The following is a 15,127-nucleotide window of genomic DNA, read 5'->3' on the forward strand; positions in this document are numbered from 1 at the left end:
TGCAGAAGTCCCTTATCCCTGAAGATTACTCTGAGTGGGTAGCGATGACTATTACTGCAGCTCAACATTCATCTACCACACGGCTTTACAACCACATGTGGATAGCATTCGAGAAATTTCCTCTCCTACAGTGGGAAGTCCGATACAGCTTCTCACTACCTTCCTGACATCTCAGTCACAGATGTACAAACTACAAGGTCTATACAAGTTCGGCCCTTTGATCTTCGCACAACAACAATCACAGCCAAACAAGTGCATATAAAAATGTTCATGTGATTCTCACTCTTTCTTACAATTGTATATACATAATAAATGTTTAAAGTTTAACCTTGGTGTTGAATGTTTTGTTGATTGTTCAGGGTGGATTAATGCCTAAAGAGACTATTTAGTCTCCAACATAAAATTCGCCATTGGCCCATACGTTACAAAAATTGGAATAGTGTCCGGAACCTTTATTCCACTAACCTCTGCCTCAAATATTGGTTCAAAGATCCTCTTATTGATATTGCCGATCATTCCTCTTCACGTCCTGGTTTGGCTCATGCACTGGAATGTGGATCTGTCATTAAAAGAGATGCCAACCAGTCGCACCCTATTGTCTGTGAGAAAAGACCAGGGTCCATTTAAGTCGTCAGCTGTTTTGTCTATGCGTTAAAGCTAGGCGATGTTCTATGAATGATGGTATACGTGAAAACACATGTATTCCCGATTTCAGGCTGTTTCGTTTGAGTAACGTATCGGATTGTCAACACCAACTGACCGTGTGTTTAACCCATTCACAAGTTCATCCAGCTTCCTCCTGTATACATCTCACGATTGTAGTTTACACAGGCCCACCATCCAACCATGGGGTTAAATACATAGTGAGAGATACAATTGTAGGTAAAGTTTAAAAATTTGGCAATTTTAGCATAAATTGTATATATGTATATACTTATCCTATCTCACACGTGATATGCCAACCCAACCATCCCTGCATCTCAGCTCCTCTAGCCTCATAGCTCCACGAAGGAAAATTGGTTGGCAGAGAGACACATGTGGTCAGGTCATGAAAGGTTACCTTGCACAGAGCACATAATTCTGACTCAGTTGTTGGTTGTAACCATAGAGATGCTGGGGGGTGTTCAGATGAATGTGTGGAAAAAGCTGTGTGGATTGCATATTACCTACTATATCATGAGCATGTCTTTTTGAATCACTATAAAATAGTAATGATGTTCGTGAAACAGTGGACACATCCTGCCCCACTGGTGACATCAATGAGAAACACATGCAAAGGCAAGTCAATTATTCACCTAAAACAACACAAGAACATATGGTACAAGTCAAATTGGGAACTGCATTGGACATCATTTCTGCCACTGATGCGTCAAATTTGGAAATATCCTCCCCATGTCTTCCATAAAATGTTTTGAAAGCTTTCCTGAGGCCTTGAATGTTATGCCCTAGATCAAACAATTTTGAGCAAGAGTCTTATGACACTTTTGAAATCTTGGTGGAAAGAGCATGTTCAATTGTACCACAAAAGTTCAGATCCGCAAGAAGGTGGGCACATTTGGTGCCCATGGGATGCCTACTTTTTTCAACTGTCTTCAAATAAAGCACCCAATGTGCTTATGACTATTTACAGAGCATATTTCTTTTCCGTTGAAAAATAGATGAACCTCCAATGTGTTCTCTGCGAGAGAATAAAACAGATTTAGTTTTTGGGGGATTGTATGTTATGAGCCAGAATTTCGCTTATTCAGTCAATATTGCTAAATTCATGCTTATGAAATTTTCAAATACACTGTCGGCATTGAATGACATGTAAATCGATGTATTATCAGCAAAAGGTATTTTGTCAGCAATGTCATTTACATAAACAATAAAAAGTAATACACCAAGCACAGTCCCCTGTGGCATGCCAGCCTTTATGTTTCTTGGTTTGTTTCAGCACAACGACTGAATGGTTTTATGTAGCATAATGTAAATGGGATATAGTTAACAACACCTTGTGCAGGTGTTTACAATGGGCTGAGAAATGTATTGACGCAAATGCAATCTATTGCTCGATTTTGCATTCCATAGTACAAGCATGTGTGATGCACCCCATATTTATAGTTAGAGTACCCGGATGAACTGTGGAATGAGCATGGAAAATTGTGGTAAATCTGTTGTCAATCCCCAAATCTGTCAAAGTCGACGTCAACGTTGTGTATAACCATTACACAAATTGTCATTGGGAGACTTCATCCACGTTATCAGATAACTGGAACGGTTGCCTATGCTCCAAGACCAGGGCGACCCACCTTGCTAGACACCTTGTTAAAATTGTCCAACAAATCTGTAGTACAAGTCACCAGTGGTGCAAGCCCTATATGCCGACATTCAAGATCCCATATTCCACACTTCTTGTTTTGAAACCAGTGTATGAAAAAAGCATGCCTGTTGGCCCGTGTTGATATCATTTCGGGCTCGTTTCACTTTTGTATGGGTCATTATGGCCTGCATTAAATATAAGTGTCAATTTATTTGTTACAATAAGCTTCATTGTTTCTATTGTTTTTTATAGTTGTTCATGACAAATAAGTACAAACAGTTCCACTGGATTCTTATTCCCCAAGGAGAACACAACCGAAATGAGGGTGATAATAGTTAAAGACCCTCAACAAAAGATATCTGGTACCTCCGCCAAAATTTCAGCTTGAATCCATATGGAAGTTACAGTCGATCATCCTAGATTTACAAGATGCCTATCTTTACGTCCCGATATACCCATTGTCTAGGAAATATCTACGCTTCGCGATCAACGGCCGACGCTACAAATTCCATGTCTTACCATTCAGAATTGTAATGGCTATTCACCAGGATTACCAAGATCAGCTATAGTCTGTAAGTTAATTTAAGCTACCGACGTTTACTACAATATCTTAAAAACTATTGGGCTTATTCCAGTCAAAGTTGGTATGAGATTATTAAACAGTCATACATAACTGGATATTACATCCCACATAGACGCCATCGAAGGAGACTCTTTTTATCTTGTAAGACTAAATCCAACAAGAACATCACGAAGGTTACAATAGCCGGCTAAAAGCCACTGTTGCATCATATTATACACAGGCCCATAATTCCATGCCACGTTTCGGATTCTGCTCAGCTCATGAAATCAGAGCCCTAGCCACAAGTCTCGCTTCATGGACATCAGTCTCAGTAGAACAAGTAGTTTCTAGCTGTCAATGGGCCTCACAAAACACCTTCACCAGCTTTTACTTGCGTGATGTGCAACCGGACTTAGAGGGCATATATTCCCTTGGTCCGGTTGTCGCGGCGCAATCTATCAACCACCAGTAGTTTTTCCCCCCCTTCTATAAAAAAAATAGGATCCAACACCTGCAGCATCAGAGGGTGAGTACACCCTTGATTATTGTGTCTATTAGGTATAGGATGGATTAGAAGCACCTTGAGTATCAACTGTCTCAATTAGACCGGAAGTGACTTCAGCATTGGAAGTGAGAACATAACTGGAAGTGATGTCACAGCCAGAAGTGATGTCAGCACCGGAAGTGCCGTCAGCACTGGTTTTAGGGTAACAAATCCAAATTTAACAAGACAAGACATCATTAATCAGAAATAGATTAGAAATTACATCATTATTACGATCAAGATCAGCAATTATAATCTTAATTCTAGTGAAGATATCACATATTTGACTGATTCTTGACACATTTCTGATTTTCAAGTCCTCAGGGGGAATTTCAGAGGAAATTGTCTTAAGTTAGGATTAGAATCAGTAAATAAATGTTTACAGAAGAGAACTGCTGTCAGTTACACAGGTAGTTACTATAGGCAAATCCCACAGGTTCCCTCTGGTATATTCTGGCAGAGATGTAATAGAGGCAGAGATTTCGTAAGTTATCATTGTTATTAATGTTATTAATTCTAAGAATACTACCTCTATTACATCCGATGTACTCCCTCCCACCTCTCCAATTCATCTACCTCTAGTAGTAAGATTTGGGGAAAAAGTGAGGGTGCCGCCATAACGACGTCATAGCTTACATAGTTACGAGACTACTCGGCGACATCTAGTTAGGTGTAATTGACAGTGAAGAGGACGAGTGTTGAAAATCTGAAAATTTTAGTGAGTGTGACTGAAGCAAAAATACAGGATTCATAGCAGAGATGTAATAGAGATGTAATTAGAATTATTAACAATGAGAACTATTGTTTGATGATTGTTCAAACATTGATACCTCATGATAAGGCAATGAGAAATTGACATACATTTGATGTTTCATGACTATACACTGACATTATCTCTCATGTTTAGCAGTTAAGAAAGCAACAAAACCCTTCCCATAATTGTAAGAAATCCCTGTCAAAAGCAGAGTCGACTGCACAATTCCGACCACATCATGAGCATGTGTCCATGAATCATCATCAAACAGTGATGACACCAAGTACTCGCGAAAAGGTCAGCGCACCAATCCCCACCGGTGCCACCTGCCACAAACACATGCAAAGCTTGAAAATTCTTCACCCTAAAAGACACAGGAACTCTCAGTACAAGTCAAAATAGGGAATTGCACTGGACATCGGAGTCAGTATACTGTGTCTGAGTGGGATATTCATGTAAAACTGCAGCATGGTATCTCAGTGGCATGGGCTAGCATTATGAAGCAGCATCAGACCAGACTAGTACAAGGAACCACACACACACACACATGCATGCACGTTGCTAAATTAGTGCAATAATCTTGGACTCAATGTTAAACCACATTTCGCCTCGCCTTGCCTCACCTTGGTAATCCCGTTTTTAGACCCTAGCACACGCAATTGTCTCTTACTGTTTGTTTACCCTGACGTATATATACTCATGCTCTCATTACCTTTCTGTGGGCAGAATTGGTTGATCAGTTACCGATGTGCCCAGAAGAACTGGAGCAGTGCGTCTGACACGACTAGTCCTGAGACTGTTACTGAGTACACATCTTATTGTATCCCCGCCTCCATACCGTGGGATTCAGATTCATTAGGGAGTAAGGTAGGATAAGTTTAAAAATCTAGTAAAATCTAGACATTTTTTATATTTGTATAATTATCCCGCATTACTATGTCTAAGGTCCCACCCATCACAGATTTGCCTCCACACAATAACTTCAGACAATTTACGTGTGACCAATAGTAATATGAAAGTTCCAGGATGTCACCACTTCTGTTTTGACATGGCAGCTGATGACTCGCAGTCCTGCTTCTGGAATGAAACAACATCTTTCTTCTCATCAGCTGGACCAATCACAGCTTCTTTTCTGCCACGAGTAATGCAGGAAAAGTATACAAATATATTTTTTTCTAGATTTTACTAGTTTTTCTCCTCTCTAACCCAGGGTCTACTTGTGCTGGAACTATCAACTTCTGTAACCCAAATCCCTGTAACAGTACAGGCAGCCGTCAGTGCACCAACATCCACACCAGTCCATACTGTCACTGCAAGCCAGGATATGACAACCCCGTCTGCAGTGTATGTACTTTCATTTTTCTCACTTATTAATTAAGGATATTTAAACTGCATTACAAATTAAATGAAAAACATTTATGCAATATTTATCTTGACCAAAAAAAATATTAATTTCAAACACTGAACATATATGTCTGAAAAAAAGGAGAATTGGTTCGTTTCCCCCAACAAAAACACATTACTGTGACAAGTGTGAGCAAGTAACACCGGAAATTCCATGTGAGCAAATCTGTGCTGAAGTACTCAATTTAATCATGTAATTACACTGTCTTGTTGTAAAAAGAGTTCATAATATTTCTGGATTTATATTTGTAATCTATTTTATTAAATTTATTCAACATTTCATTCAATATTGTTTCAATTCATTTAGGCGAAATCGTATGTGAAGTGATCGGAAAGTCGCACAACTCACCAATATTTTCAGCAAACACGGTCATATTACCGCTAGCGGCTATTGACGCCTTGAATCGAACTTTAGTGGATAGAGAATGGATATATATATATATATCATAAATGCCATATATTAAATCGCTGAAAGTCATATTTGTTGTAGTTTGACTATTATGTCAACATAAAGTTTTTTTGACCTGGAGCATCAAAGGTGATTGGTCAAATTCTTCCACACGAAAGAATATGCGGCAATTGTGATCAGCAGAACCAAAGTGCTACGCTTATGGTTATTCATTTATTTCACATGTATATAGTAAAGTTGCAACTACCATGATATTGGAATAAATTATTTGTGATATAATAATAGTTTCAGATACAATACTTCCGCTCATTGTATCAAAATTCTTTATAGTTATATTATTGGGTAATTTTTGACCGAATCACCGGTAGTTTCTGAGAAACGTGTGTACAGCTGATTGCTACTTTCGGCTTGGTTTACGAGACAAGACACACAGTATTCTTAATCTCTGCATATGAAACAATGCCAATCAGAACAGGAAATACAATTTAATCGGTAAATCATCATGTCTTGTGATGTTTTATCTCAAATTTTATATTTGTATTGGCCAAGTTTAATTGTTATAATCTGTTCGTTTTCCTGTATTCACTGAAGGGATACAAAGTAATTTTTTTCTGTGGAAGACAAACACGTTTTTAATGCAAATGTAGGGACTTTGTATGCACTGGTGATGTGCTTCATTCCGATTCGTTTTATAGACGGGGTATATAAAGTAGCATTTCCTGCTGATTTTACGAGACAAATCATACCTGTGAACTCTCACGCATCTCGCGTGAGTCTCGCGCATTTATCACCTATGTCACGCTCACACGCAAGGTTCGGAAATTCTCCCGCATTCATATAAAATGTAGATAAAATTATAATTTTTCAGAATACATGCTCTCTAAGGCCATTAAAATGGTCTTAAAATCAACCCAGTTTTCGCAAGGTGCCCCCTGCGTCCCCCCACCAGGGCTTAGCCCTGGCCCCAGCAGGGCTTGCAGCCCCTGCATCCTGGTTTCTCACTCATTTAGACATCCAGGGGGTGACAGCTATGACAAATACACAAGTAATTGTAAGTCTTAACCTCTGCGTTTGAAGCATTGTCCGGCATACACTGCACAAATACCATTGAATTTATAATTTATCATGTCTTGTGATGTTTTATCACAAATTTAATGTTTTCATTGACCAAATTTGCCAACAGCAAAGCAAGCCCCATGCCGCCATGGCTATAACCATGATAACACACGAGATGCGTAGTAAAGCAGTGTGCATGAAAAGGGAAGTAACTGCATATTATATTGTATCGCATTGTTTTAAAGTAATGTAGCATTTCACTTTCGGAGTCGTGTGTTCAAGACACGGAATATTTAAGGATTTTTTTTTTTGAAAATGGAAATACAAACAAAACATGCGGCGGACTTTGTGATGATGCGGCAGTGCCTGAGAACCAAGAATATATATTTTTTAGCCTATATAATCTTCCAATGATAACATGTTCTCAGAACAACATTTATGAGTGTGCCAGCAGCCCCTGTCTGCACAATGGCGTCTGCACTGATGGCATCAACGACTTCACTTGCGATTGTAAGCCCGGGTGGACAGGAAAACGCTGCGAGAGGCTCATTACCCCTTGCAGCTCCTCCCCTTGTATAAACAATGCAAACTGCTTTGACATCTTCTCCAACTACTTCTGCAGGTACATCATGCACTAGTTCATGTCATTTGTGAAACTTTTCTCTCTTGATAAAAGTAAAACACTAGGGCTGTTCGGAGATGTTCTTATGTCAAGTTTAAAGTATTTTCTGGGTATTCAAAATAGGTAATTGTATAACTTGTGAATGTCATATCGTGCAGGGGGGTTTAAGCCATGGTCTGACAATTTTGCCTGTTAACTGTTTTGTTTCATAGGATACCTTCAAAACTGTTCAATATGTATTTCAATGGATACATTGATGGGTCAGGGCTAACCCTGTGGCATGTGCCCTAGCATAGGAATTACAACACTAGTGACATTAAGATCACTTCATAGTTCTTTTCAGAAGTCCTTAAAATTGTATTCTTATTTTTAATTTCACCACTGAAGTATCCGTAAACCAAGTGATTAAAAAAGTATTTCTGGGGACAGAATTGTTTTTGGACAGATGTAGATGTTTTTGACATTGTTATCCCTTCCAGATGCAAGGCCAACACTTATGGTCAGAAATGTCAGTTTGCTCCCAGCATATGCACTAATGCCAACCCATGTGTCAATGGAATGTGCTCCGAATCGGCCGGGGTCACCACCTGTGCCTGTGGACAGAGTAAGTATAAACAGATATTACCCGGGTACTCATGCTTCTCATGAAAAATTATGAAAATTCTTTAAATATAAATAATATTATTGAAACACCCCATGCAAAGTAACCTGCCTTGTCAAAATTGACAAGGCAAGAGAAATAAGAAAGGCATATGTTGGGTTCAAGGTCATAGGTGTGGCAGGACTTGTGATGAATTATAATTGGCAACTTGCTGAAAAGCAGACATGAATTAAGTTAAGCCTAAAGGTTCCCATCCGCTGAGAAGCAGAGGGACTGAACAGATTCCCGCTGAAGAGCAGGGACCTGATAATTTTGATGATTACTTGGTGATTAAGTAAGTATTTACATTTGTAGCCCACAAGAACCACGCCCACCTATGACATTTATTGAATAAATAAGCAATATACATAGTTTGCCCTGAGCCATATATGTACACAAGATTGATTAGAGAGAATATGAATGTGGCAGGCTAGGGGTAGGGTGGGTGGGAGCCAAAAGTTGAGAATTGCTGTACAAAAACTGGGTACAGAAAAATTTGTCAGAACTAACGGATGATGGTGATGACGCAAGAGAAAGTTTGATGACGTCATAAGAAGTAGAATTATGATGTAAATGGCGGGAGATTGGAAGAGGAAATGATGTAAGGAGGTAAACAAAGAGGTGCATTATGGTTTCAATAAACCCATTTAGTGAGAAGCACTAAATGAAATTATTTCACATGGCTTGCAACTGAGCTACAGAACCTTCCAACAAGTTTTGATAGATGTGATAGTTTTGTATGCATTGATAACATTTCCCTTGCCACTATGTTTTGTTACACCATGGCCTTCTGAGAGACTGACAGGATGATATTTTGGTGTTTTGCAGGTTAAAGTTATTTCGTTTGGGATAGATATAAAAACAAGGTTGATATTTGAACCTTTGAATATACTTTTATCCTAAACTAATCTATTTTCAGACTACACGGGCAAGGGCTGTGAAGTGCAGGTGCACCACTGTAAGGCGGGTACATGCAAGAACAAAGCTGAGTGCAGTGCTCCCTCACTCAATAACTACAAGTGCTCTTGCCCCAAGGGTGGGTAACAATACGCTATTGCTTTATAAAGTTTCATGTTTTATGAGACTCTTCAATTTCAAAGGCCATGAACTTTGACAAGTGACAATAAGTGACATGTGATTATACGTTCAAAGTTTGTTCAATACACCATGACCAGCAAACAGCTTCATCCCTTGTAGACAATGAGAGCACACTTCTGCCATGAGTGCTCGTGTCCTGTGCTCTGTGAGGCATATGATTAACTTGTTAAAATTTGTTTGTCTGGATAATATTTTCCCCTTTTTCTGACATTTTGTTTTGCTGAATGATCAATGTCAGTATGTTTAATGACTATTTTACTGTACTGTAATTGTATTGCAATTTTATGTCTGACATGTTTTCTTATTCTTTTTGTAGAAGCATTATTGGATATATTGTATACATGGATGTTAAGTAATGCATTCTCATGTTCCCCCTGGTTTAATTCATGGTACATTCTTCCAAACATAATAATTAAAAGCTTGTCTGGTGAAACATTATCTTCAGTAGTGGTCATCAGTTGGTGGATTTGTTATAAAAGTTTCACCTCCAGCACAAAAGAAGATGTAAAGATTAAAATGGCATTGATGATCCCAAGGGTGCAATTTTAGGATTGTTCAAGTCATCTCCTTCCAAATTTAAGTTTTCTTTCTATATCAGCCATTTTGAGATAGATCCTATAGCTGTGTAGATATTGTGATTAGGAAACAGGGCCTTAAGCACTTTTTGTACCATTCTGCCCTTTGATGGACATAATCTTAACCCTCAGATGTTCATGGCCAACAAAAGGGTGATTTTAGTTAGTTTTGATGTACCGGTAAAGGAGAAAGAATAGTTTTGGATGAGATTGTAAGATGTTCAACGTATGTCTGATAGAAAGCAATGACTCCACTGAAAGTCCACTGATGTGAGTATGTTTTTGACCCAAAATAGCTTTTTGTAACAATTGTCACAAGAGATCAAGAAAATCTAGACAGTAGGTTGTGTAATTTTAATATCCATTTTGGAACTCCACTTACAGACCAAGATGTTTGAAATGTATTGTTCAAATTGTTTGGAATACTAAAATTTGGATTGTTTTATTTTCAGCATTTTAAAGCTTGCTTTCTTATAAACCTATTACCAATTTAGCCTTTGATAAAGTAGGTTCCTTACAGGATCAAGAAAACTTCTGGGTTTATCATTTTAATACTTAGGTTTTAAAAACACCATTTCAATATCCATATTAGGTTTTACAATGATCATTTTTAAAACCGGATAAAGTATATTTTCATATGTCTCCATCCAAAGAATGGTATGGCAACCTTTAAGAAGCTATTTTGACCATTGGGTTCCAGTTACTTTTATATGTACTGTATAATTGCTTGATGATATTTAAAACATGCAATGTATCTTACAAAAAATAATGTTTTCTTATGTTGTGTTTGTTAGTTAATATTAATATTTTAGCTGTTTATACAGCAGCCTGTAAATAATCAGGTCTATTCAAGGTGAACCAGTGGTTGATATAATCAAACGCCTTCAGCTGCAATAACACACATCACTGAGTGTGACCACCCAATTCAATTGAGCCACCTTCTTCAGTGAGCAATAGAGTGCTGGGGATCTATTCCAAACCAGTGGGGTTGTTAAAAAATAATGCAGAGTATCAGAGTATCCTTCACTGACATGGTTATTTTAAGAAACAGTATTTAGCTCACCTAACTGAAAGTCAAGTGAGGTTATGACACAGCCTTCTTGTCTGGCAGCCGGCATCTGGCATAGACATCTTCTCCTCAGAAACCACTGGACCATTAAACTGAAACTTGACATACTTGTTCGAAACCAATGATGACACCTGAGTTTGTTCAAGAGTCTTGAATCTGATTCTCAATATGTCAGAAGTGTCAACCATTTTAAAAAGCTATTTATGGCCATTACTCGGTCATATTTTGTTATAAGTGAAACTAAACATACACGTTCCACTTTTGCAATATTTTGAATTTTGACTCTGATTTGACCTTGATAAGAGCTTTGCATTCTGACAATATTGAAGGCTGAAACTTCTTTCAGTTTCCAGTTTTATGATATTGTATTGTATTGTTCTGTGTAGTAGTATCTATTTATGGTTGCATGCTAGCTTTACATATGTCTGTGATACTCTAGTTATTTTACTGTCCTTTGTTGACAGGTTTTTAAAAAATCTAAAATATATTTCTTATTAATGTCTAAATTGTTGTAGCCATGATAGGGCAGAAAAGTTGCCGATGTGACTATACATCTTAACTCACTCACTATGGCCAATTTCAGCCAATTTCATTTAAATTGTGATGATATTTCATATGTGTGTAGTTAGTAGTGAAGTTTTGAACATATTTTCTGTTTTTCGTTATATTTAAAATTTAAACCTTTGTATATGACATTTGCACATTGACCATGCTTCTAAAATCTTTGAAATTGCATTCTATCACACTGAATACATCATTTCTTCAGAAACTGTAGCATTTAAGCTGAAACTTCAAATTATAGTTCCACCCAATCAGAGACCATATATCGAGAGACAGGCCTCATCAGTAGAGTACCGTTAATGGTCAGTGCCACGCTTTTGGGTGTAATTGATACATTGGGACGCCTGCTGCTTTTCTCCTGGCAGCAACACCGATATTTCAAAGTATTAACCGCAGTCGTATCGCTTCAGTGGAACAAACAAAAGATAACATACTTGGTCAATGAAGATGTGAAATTTGTGATTTAACAACACTAGACATGATGATTTACCATTGTAATTGTATTTCCTGTTCTGCGAGGCATTGTAGCCTATGTTAACAGTACAGTGTTTTTGTCCCATAAACTAAACCTTAAATAGGCAATCAGCTATACATAAATTTTCCCCCAGATCTGCCATTGACTCGGTTAGAAAATACCCAATAATATAACTTAAAGGTATTAGATGCAGTGATTAAAATTGTATCTGTAACTATCATTTATCCGTGGCAAAAATATTGAAAAGAATATTTTTGGCTGTTACACTGTCATATTGGTACAAAATGTAACGAAATATTGTACTTGTCTTGTTTTTTTCTGGGATTCAACTGAAACATTCATTTGTTTTGGAGTACTTAAAAAATAAGTAGCTGATTTTCTTGAAATTTTGAACTGTTAACTATATATACAGGTGAGCTACAGTGTCGTGGCACTAGTTTTACTTTACCTGGCGCTACACAGTGCTTTAGCTTCCTTACCTTATACAAACAGACAGTTCTGGAACAAAGAGACAGTTTAAACAGACTACAGCCTGTGCCTAGGCATCCACGAGTTATCCCCCTTGGCCCCCATTCCTCATATTCTTTTCTGTCTGTCTCACGGACAGACATGTACACGGAACAGAGTTCTACCTACCTTGTTATTGTCTTCAAATTTTGTCTTCAGGTGGTGTTACCCTATATATCCTTTCCATGCTTGATATATCTGTTCGTTTGTGGTTTAAAGGTTGTAATTCGATTTTTATTTGTGGCTGCGAAAATTTGTGCGCTTCGCGCGTTGGTCACCATTTTAACTTTCATGCGTCTCATGTTTACGAGGTTGCGTGTTTATGTACCTTTTGCTATAGTTTTCTTAAACTTTTGGTGAATCTCTCATTTATTTTGTTGATTATGGCTTTCTATTGACATAATTCCTATTAATTAGGCGTATTATGTTTTTGAATTGCTTCCAGTCGCGCTTCACACTGTGTTATGCTTGTGTGTTTGTGCGCTTAGTTCACATATTGTCCAATAACATGTTTTGCTTCATATGTGATTCTGCTCGTTACACTAATGCACTGTTTACATATTTTGCAGAATGTATTCTATGCGTTGTGCTTTATGTAAAAGGCCCAAGTCGGGGAAAGACCCACATCAGCTTTGCCCCTACTGCAAGCCTGCATGCTCGTTTGATCATATCTTCTCTGTTTGCGCTGTCATGTCAATTACAGAGTTTAATTATTACAGTAAGGCTCTTCTTCATCACCAGAAACAACTTGCTTATAGGAGGAAGATGCCTGATACTTCGCCACCGCCAACCTCTCCCTCTCCGTCGAATCCGACTACACAAACGATGGTTCCTTCGGGTGCTCCTCCCCAATCTATGCCCTCTGTGCCGCTTGATTTTATGAATCCTACAGCGATTCATGCCTTTTGGGAGCATCGCTTCAGCACCGCCCAGATGACCTACTTTTACCTCACGTCAGCTCCGATCTTTCCAGCTCCCACCACACTCCGGGTCGGTAATCCTGCGCCCTGTCAGATACTTCGTACCGCCGTTCTTCCGGTCCCTGTCGCCATCAAATCATCGTCAGCTATCGTCGGGCCATCACCAGCGATCGCCGAATTGTCGTCAGCTTTCACCAGGCCATCGCCAGCGCTTGCCAGGCCGTCAGCTATCGCCATCGCCAGATGCGGGATCGCCAGTTATCGCCAGCGTTCGCCAGATCTTCGCCAGCTTTCGTCTGACCCTCGCCAGCTCCATAGGTCGCCGTACAGTCGCCAGGACGTTTTTTCATCATGCCGACCATAACCTACTCAACGTGCTTCATTATCTGGCGTCCCGGTACTGGGTGCCAGACGTCTTGACTCCCTTACACCACCTCGCCACCCTTCGGATGATGAGCAACATTTTGTGCCAGACTATAACGAAGCGTCACCAGCCAAGTCTCTCACTCCTCACACCTGGGCAAGGTGCCTCCTGAGGTGGAGCACAAAGTTTTGGAGTCTGGAGAAGCTCTACTCCCACATGACTAGTTGGTAGCTTATATGGCCAGGTCATCAGCCTGCTTTTATGACACTGCCTGTCCAGCCATCGATTCAAGTTCCAAGATTTCGGAAGGAACACTATCCTTTTCTCTCCATGGAATTTGCCACCATCTGCCCTCCTGTCCGTCACTCTCTTTATCCACTGTTGGCGGTGGCTTCCCCCCATGTTGGCCATACAGGACTGCTAAGACAAGAATCCATCTGAGGCTAATGATCAGCTACTTTCTGTCTTGGATTGGCAACAGCATCTACAATACTACTTACAAATCTACTTACCTACAATACTGCCTTGGATCCATCACCAGTCCCCCAGAAAAGATCTGACATCCAAGCCTTCCCACCAAAGTTGCTTTTCCGGCGGGGACAGGCAAGAGAAGTGACTTTCTTCTGACGCCTGATAACTGGCAACTCCCTCCGCCAGTTGTCCCAGTTCATCTGTCTCCAGTAGGAGGGAGACTTCAGACCTACTGGATAAATTGGCAGCTGCTCCAGGATCCGTTCATTACCCGGATCTTCCGCCATGGTTACTGCCTGCAGTTCCGTTCCTTGTTCCTTCTCTAACCACCACTCCCTTGGAACCTCAATATCGGCCTTGCTATGTGCCGGATCTTCAGGCCAGTATCGATCTACTGATCGCCAAGACACCAACTCCATCTCGCCAGGGTTTTATTCTCCAGTCTTCCTGGTGCCTAAAATGGGTTCGTCCAAACTACAAATGATCCACAATCTGGCGCTATTCAACCTCCATTATTTCGCGCCTCTGCCACATTTCCAGATGATATCCATCCGGTCTCTTGCATGTTCCCAACCAGACAACACATCGTGGTTTCTGAGTCAGGAGAGCCCTCTCTCAACCTCTCGATCTCCGCCAGTGGCAGAGCCCTCGAGCTGTTGACCTCAGCTCAGGATCTGACGTCCATGGTCATCTTCAGCTGCGTCCCCTTCAGCGGTTTCTAATGCCATTTCTGTGCTCAAATCTTTTGGGTCCCCTTCTTCCTCTGCCAAGGGAATTACATCTGTTCCTGGAGT

The 15,127-nt window shown here is 39.6% G+C and overlaps 1 protein-coding gene across 1 annotated transcript in view; it reads left to right on the forward strand.

Annotated features, from left to right (window-relative positions):
- The window catches only part of LOC139468275 (uncharacterized), a 235,319-nt gene that overhangs the window by 195,125 nt on the left and 25,067 nt on the right, over positions 1-15,127 (forward strand). The window contains exons 41-44 of the mRNA XM_071250131.1: positions 5,373-5,506; positions 7,460-7,653; positions 8,133-8,257; positions 9,213-9,329. Coding sequence (XP_071106232.1) covers positions 5,373-5,506; positions 7,460-7,653; positions 8,133-8,257; positions 9,213-9,329 — 570 coding nt within the window. The remainder of the gene's footprint in view (positions 1-5,372; positions 5,507-7,459; positions 7,654-8,132; positions 8,258-9,212; positions 9,330-15,127) is intronic.

This window comes from Haliotis cracherodii, unplaced genomic scaffold (assembly GCF_022045235.1).
Source record: "Haliotis cracherodii isolate W230 unplaced genomic scaffold, xgHalCrac1.p SCAF_2, whole genome shotgun sequence".
Taxonomy (NCBI): Eukaryota; Metazoa; Mollusca; class Gastropoda; order Lepetellida; family Haliotidae; genus Haliotis; species Haliotis cracherodii.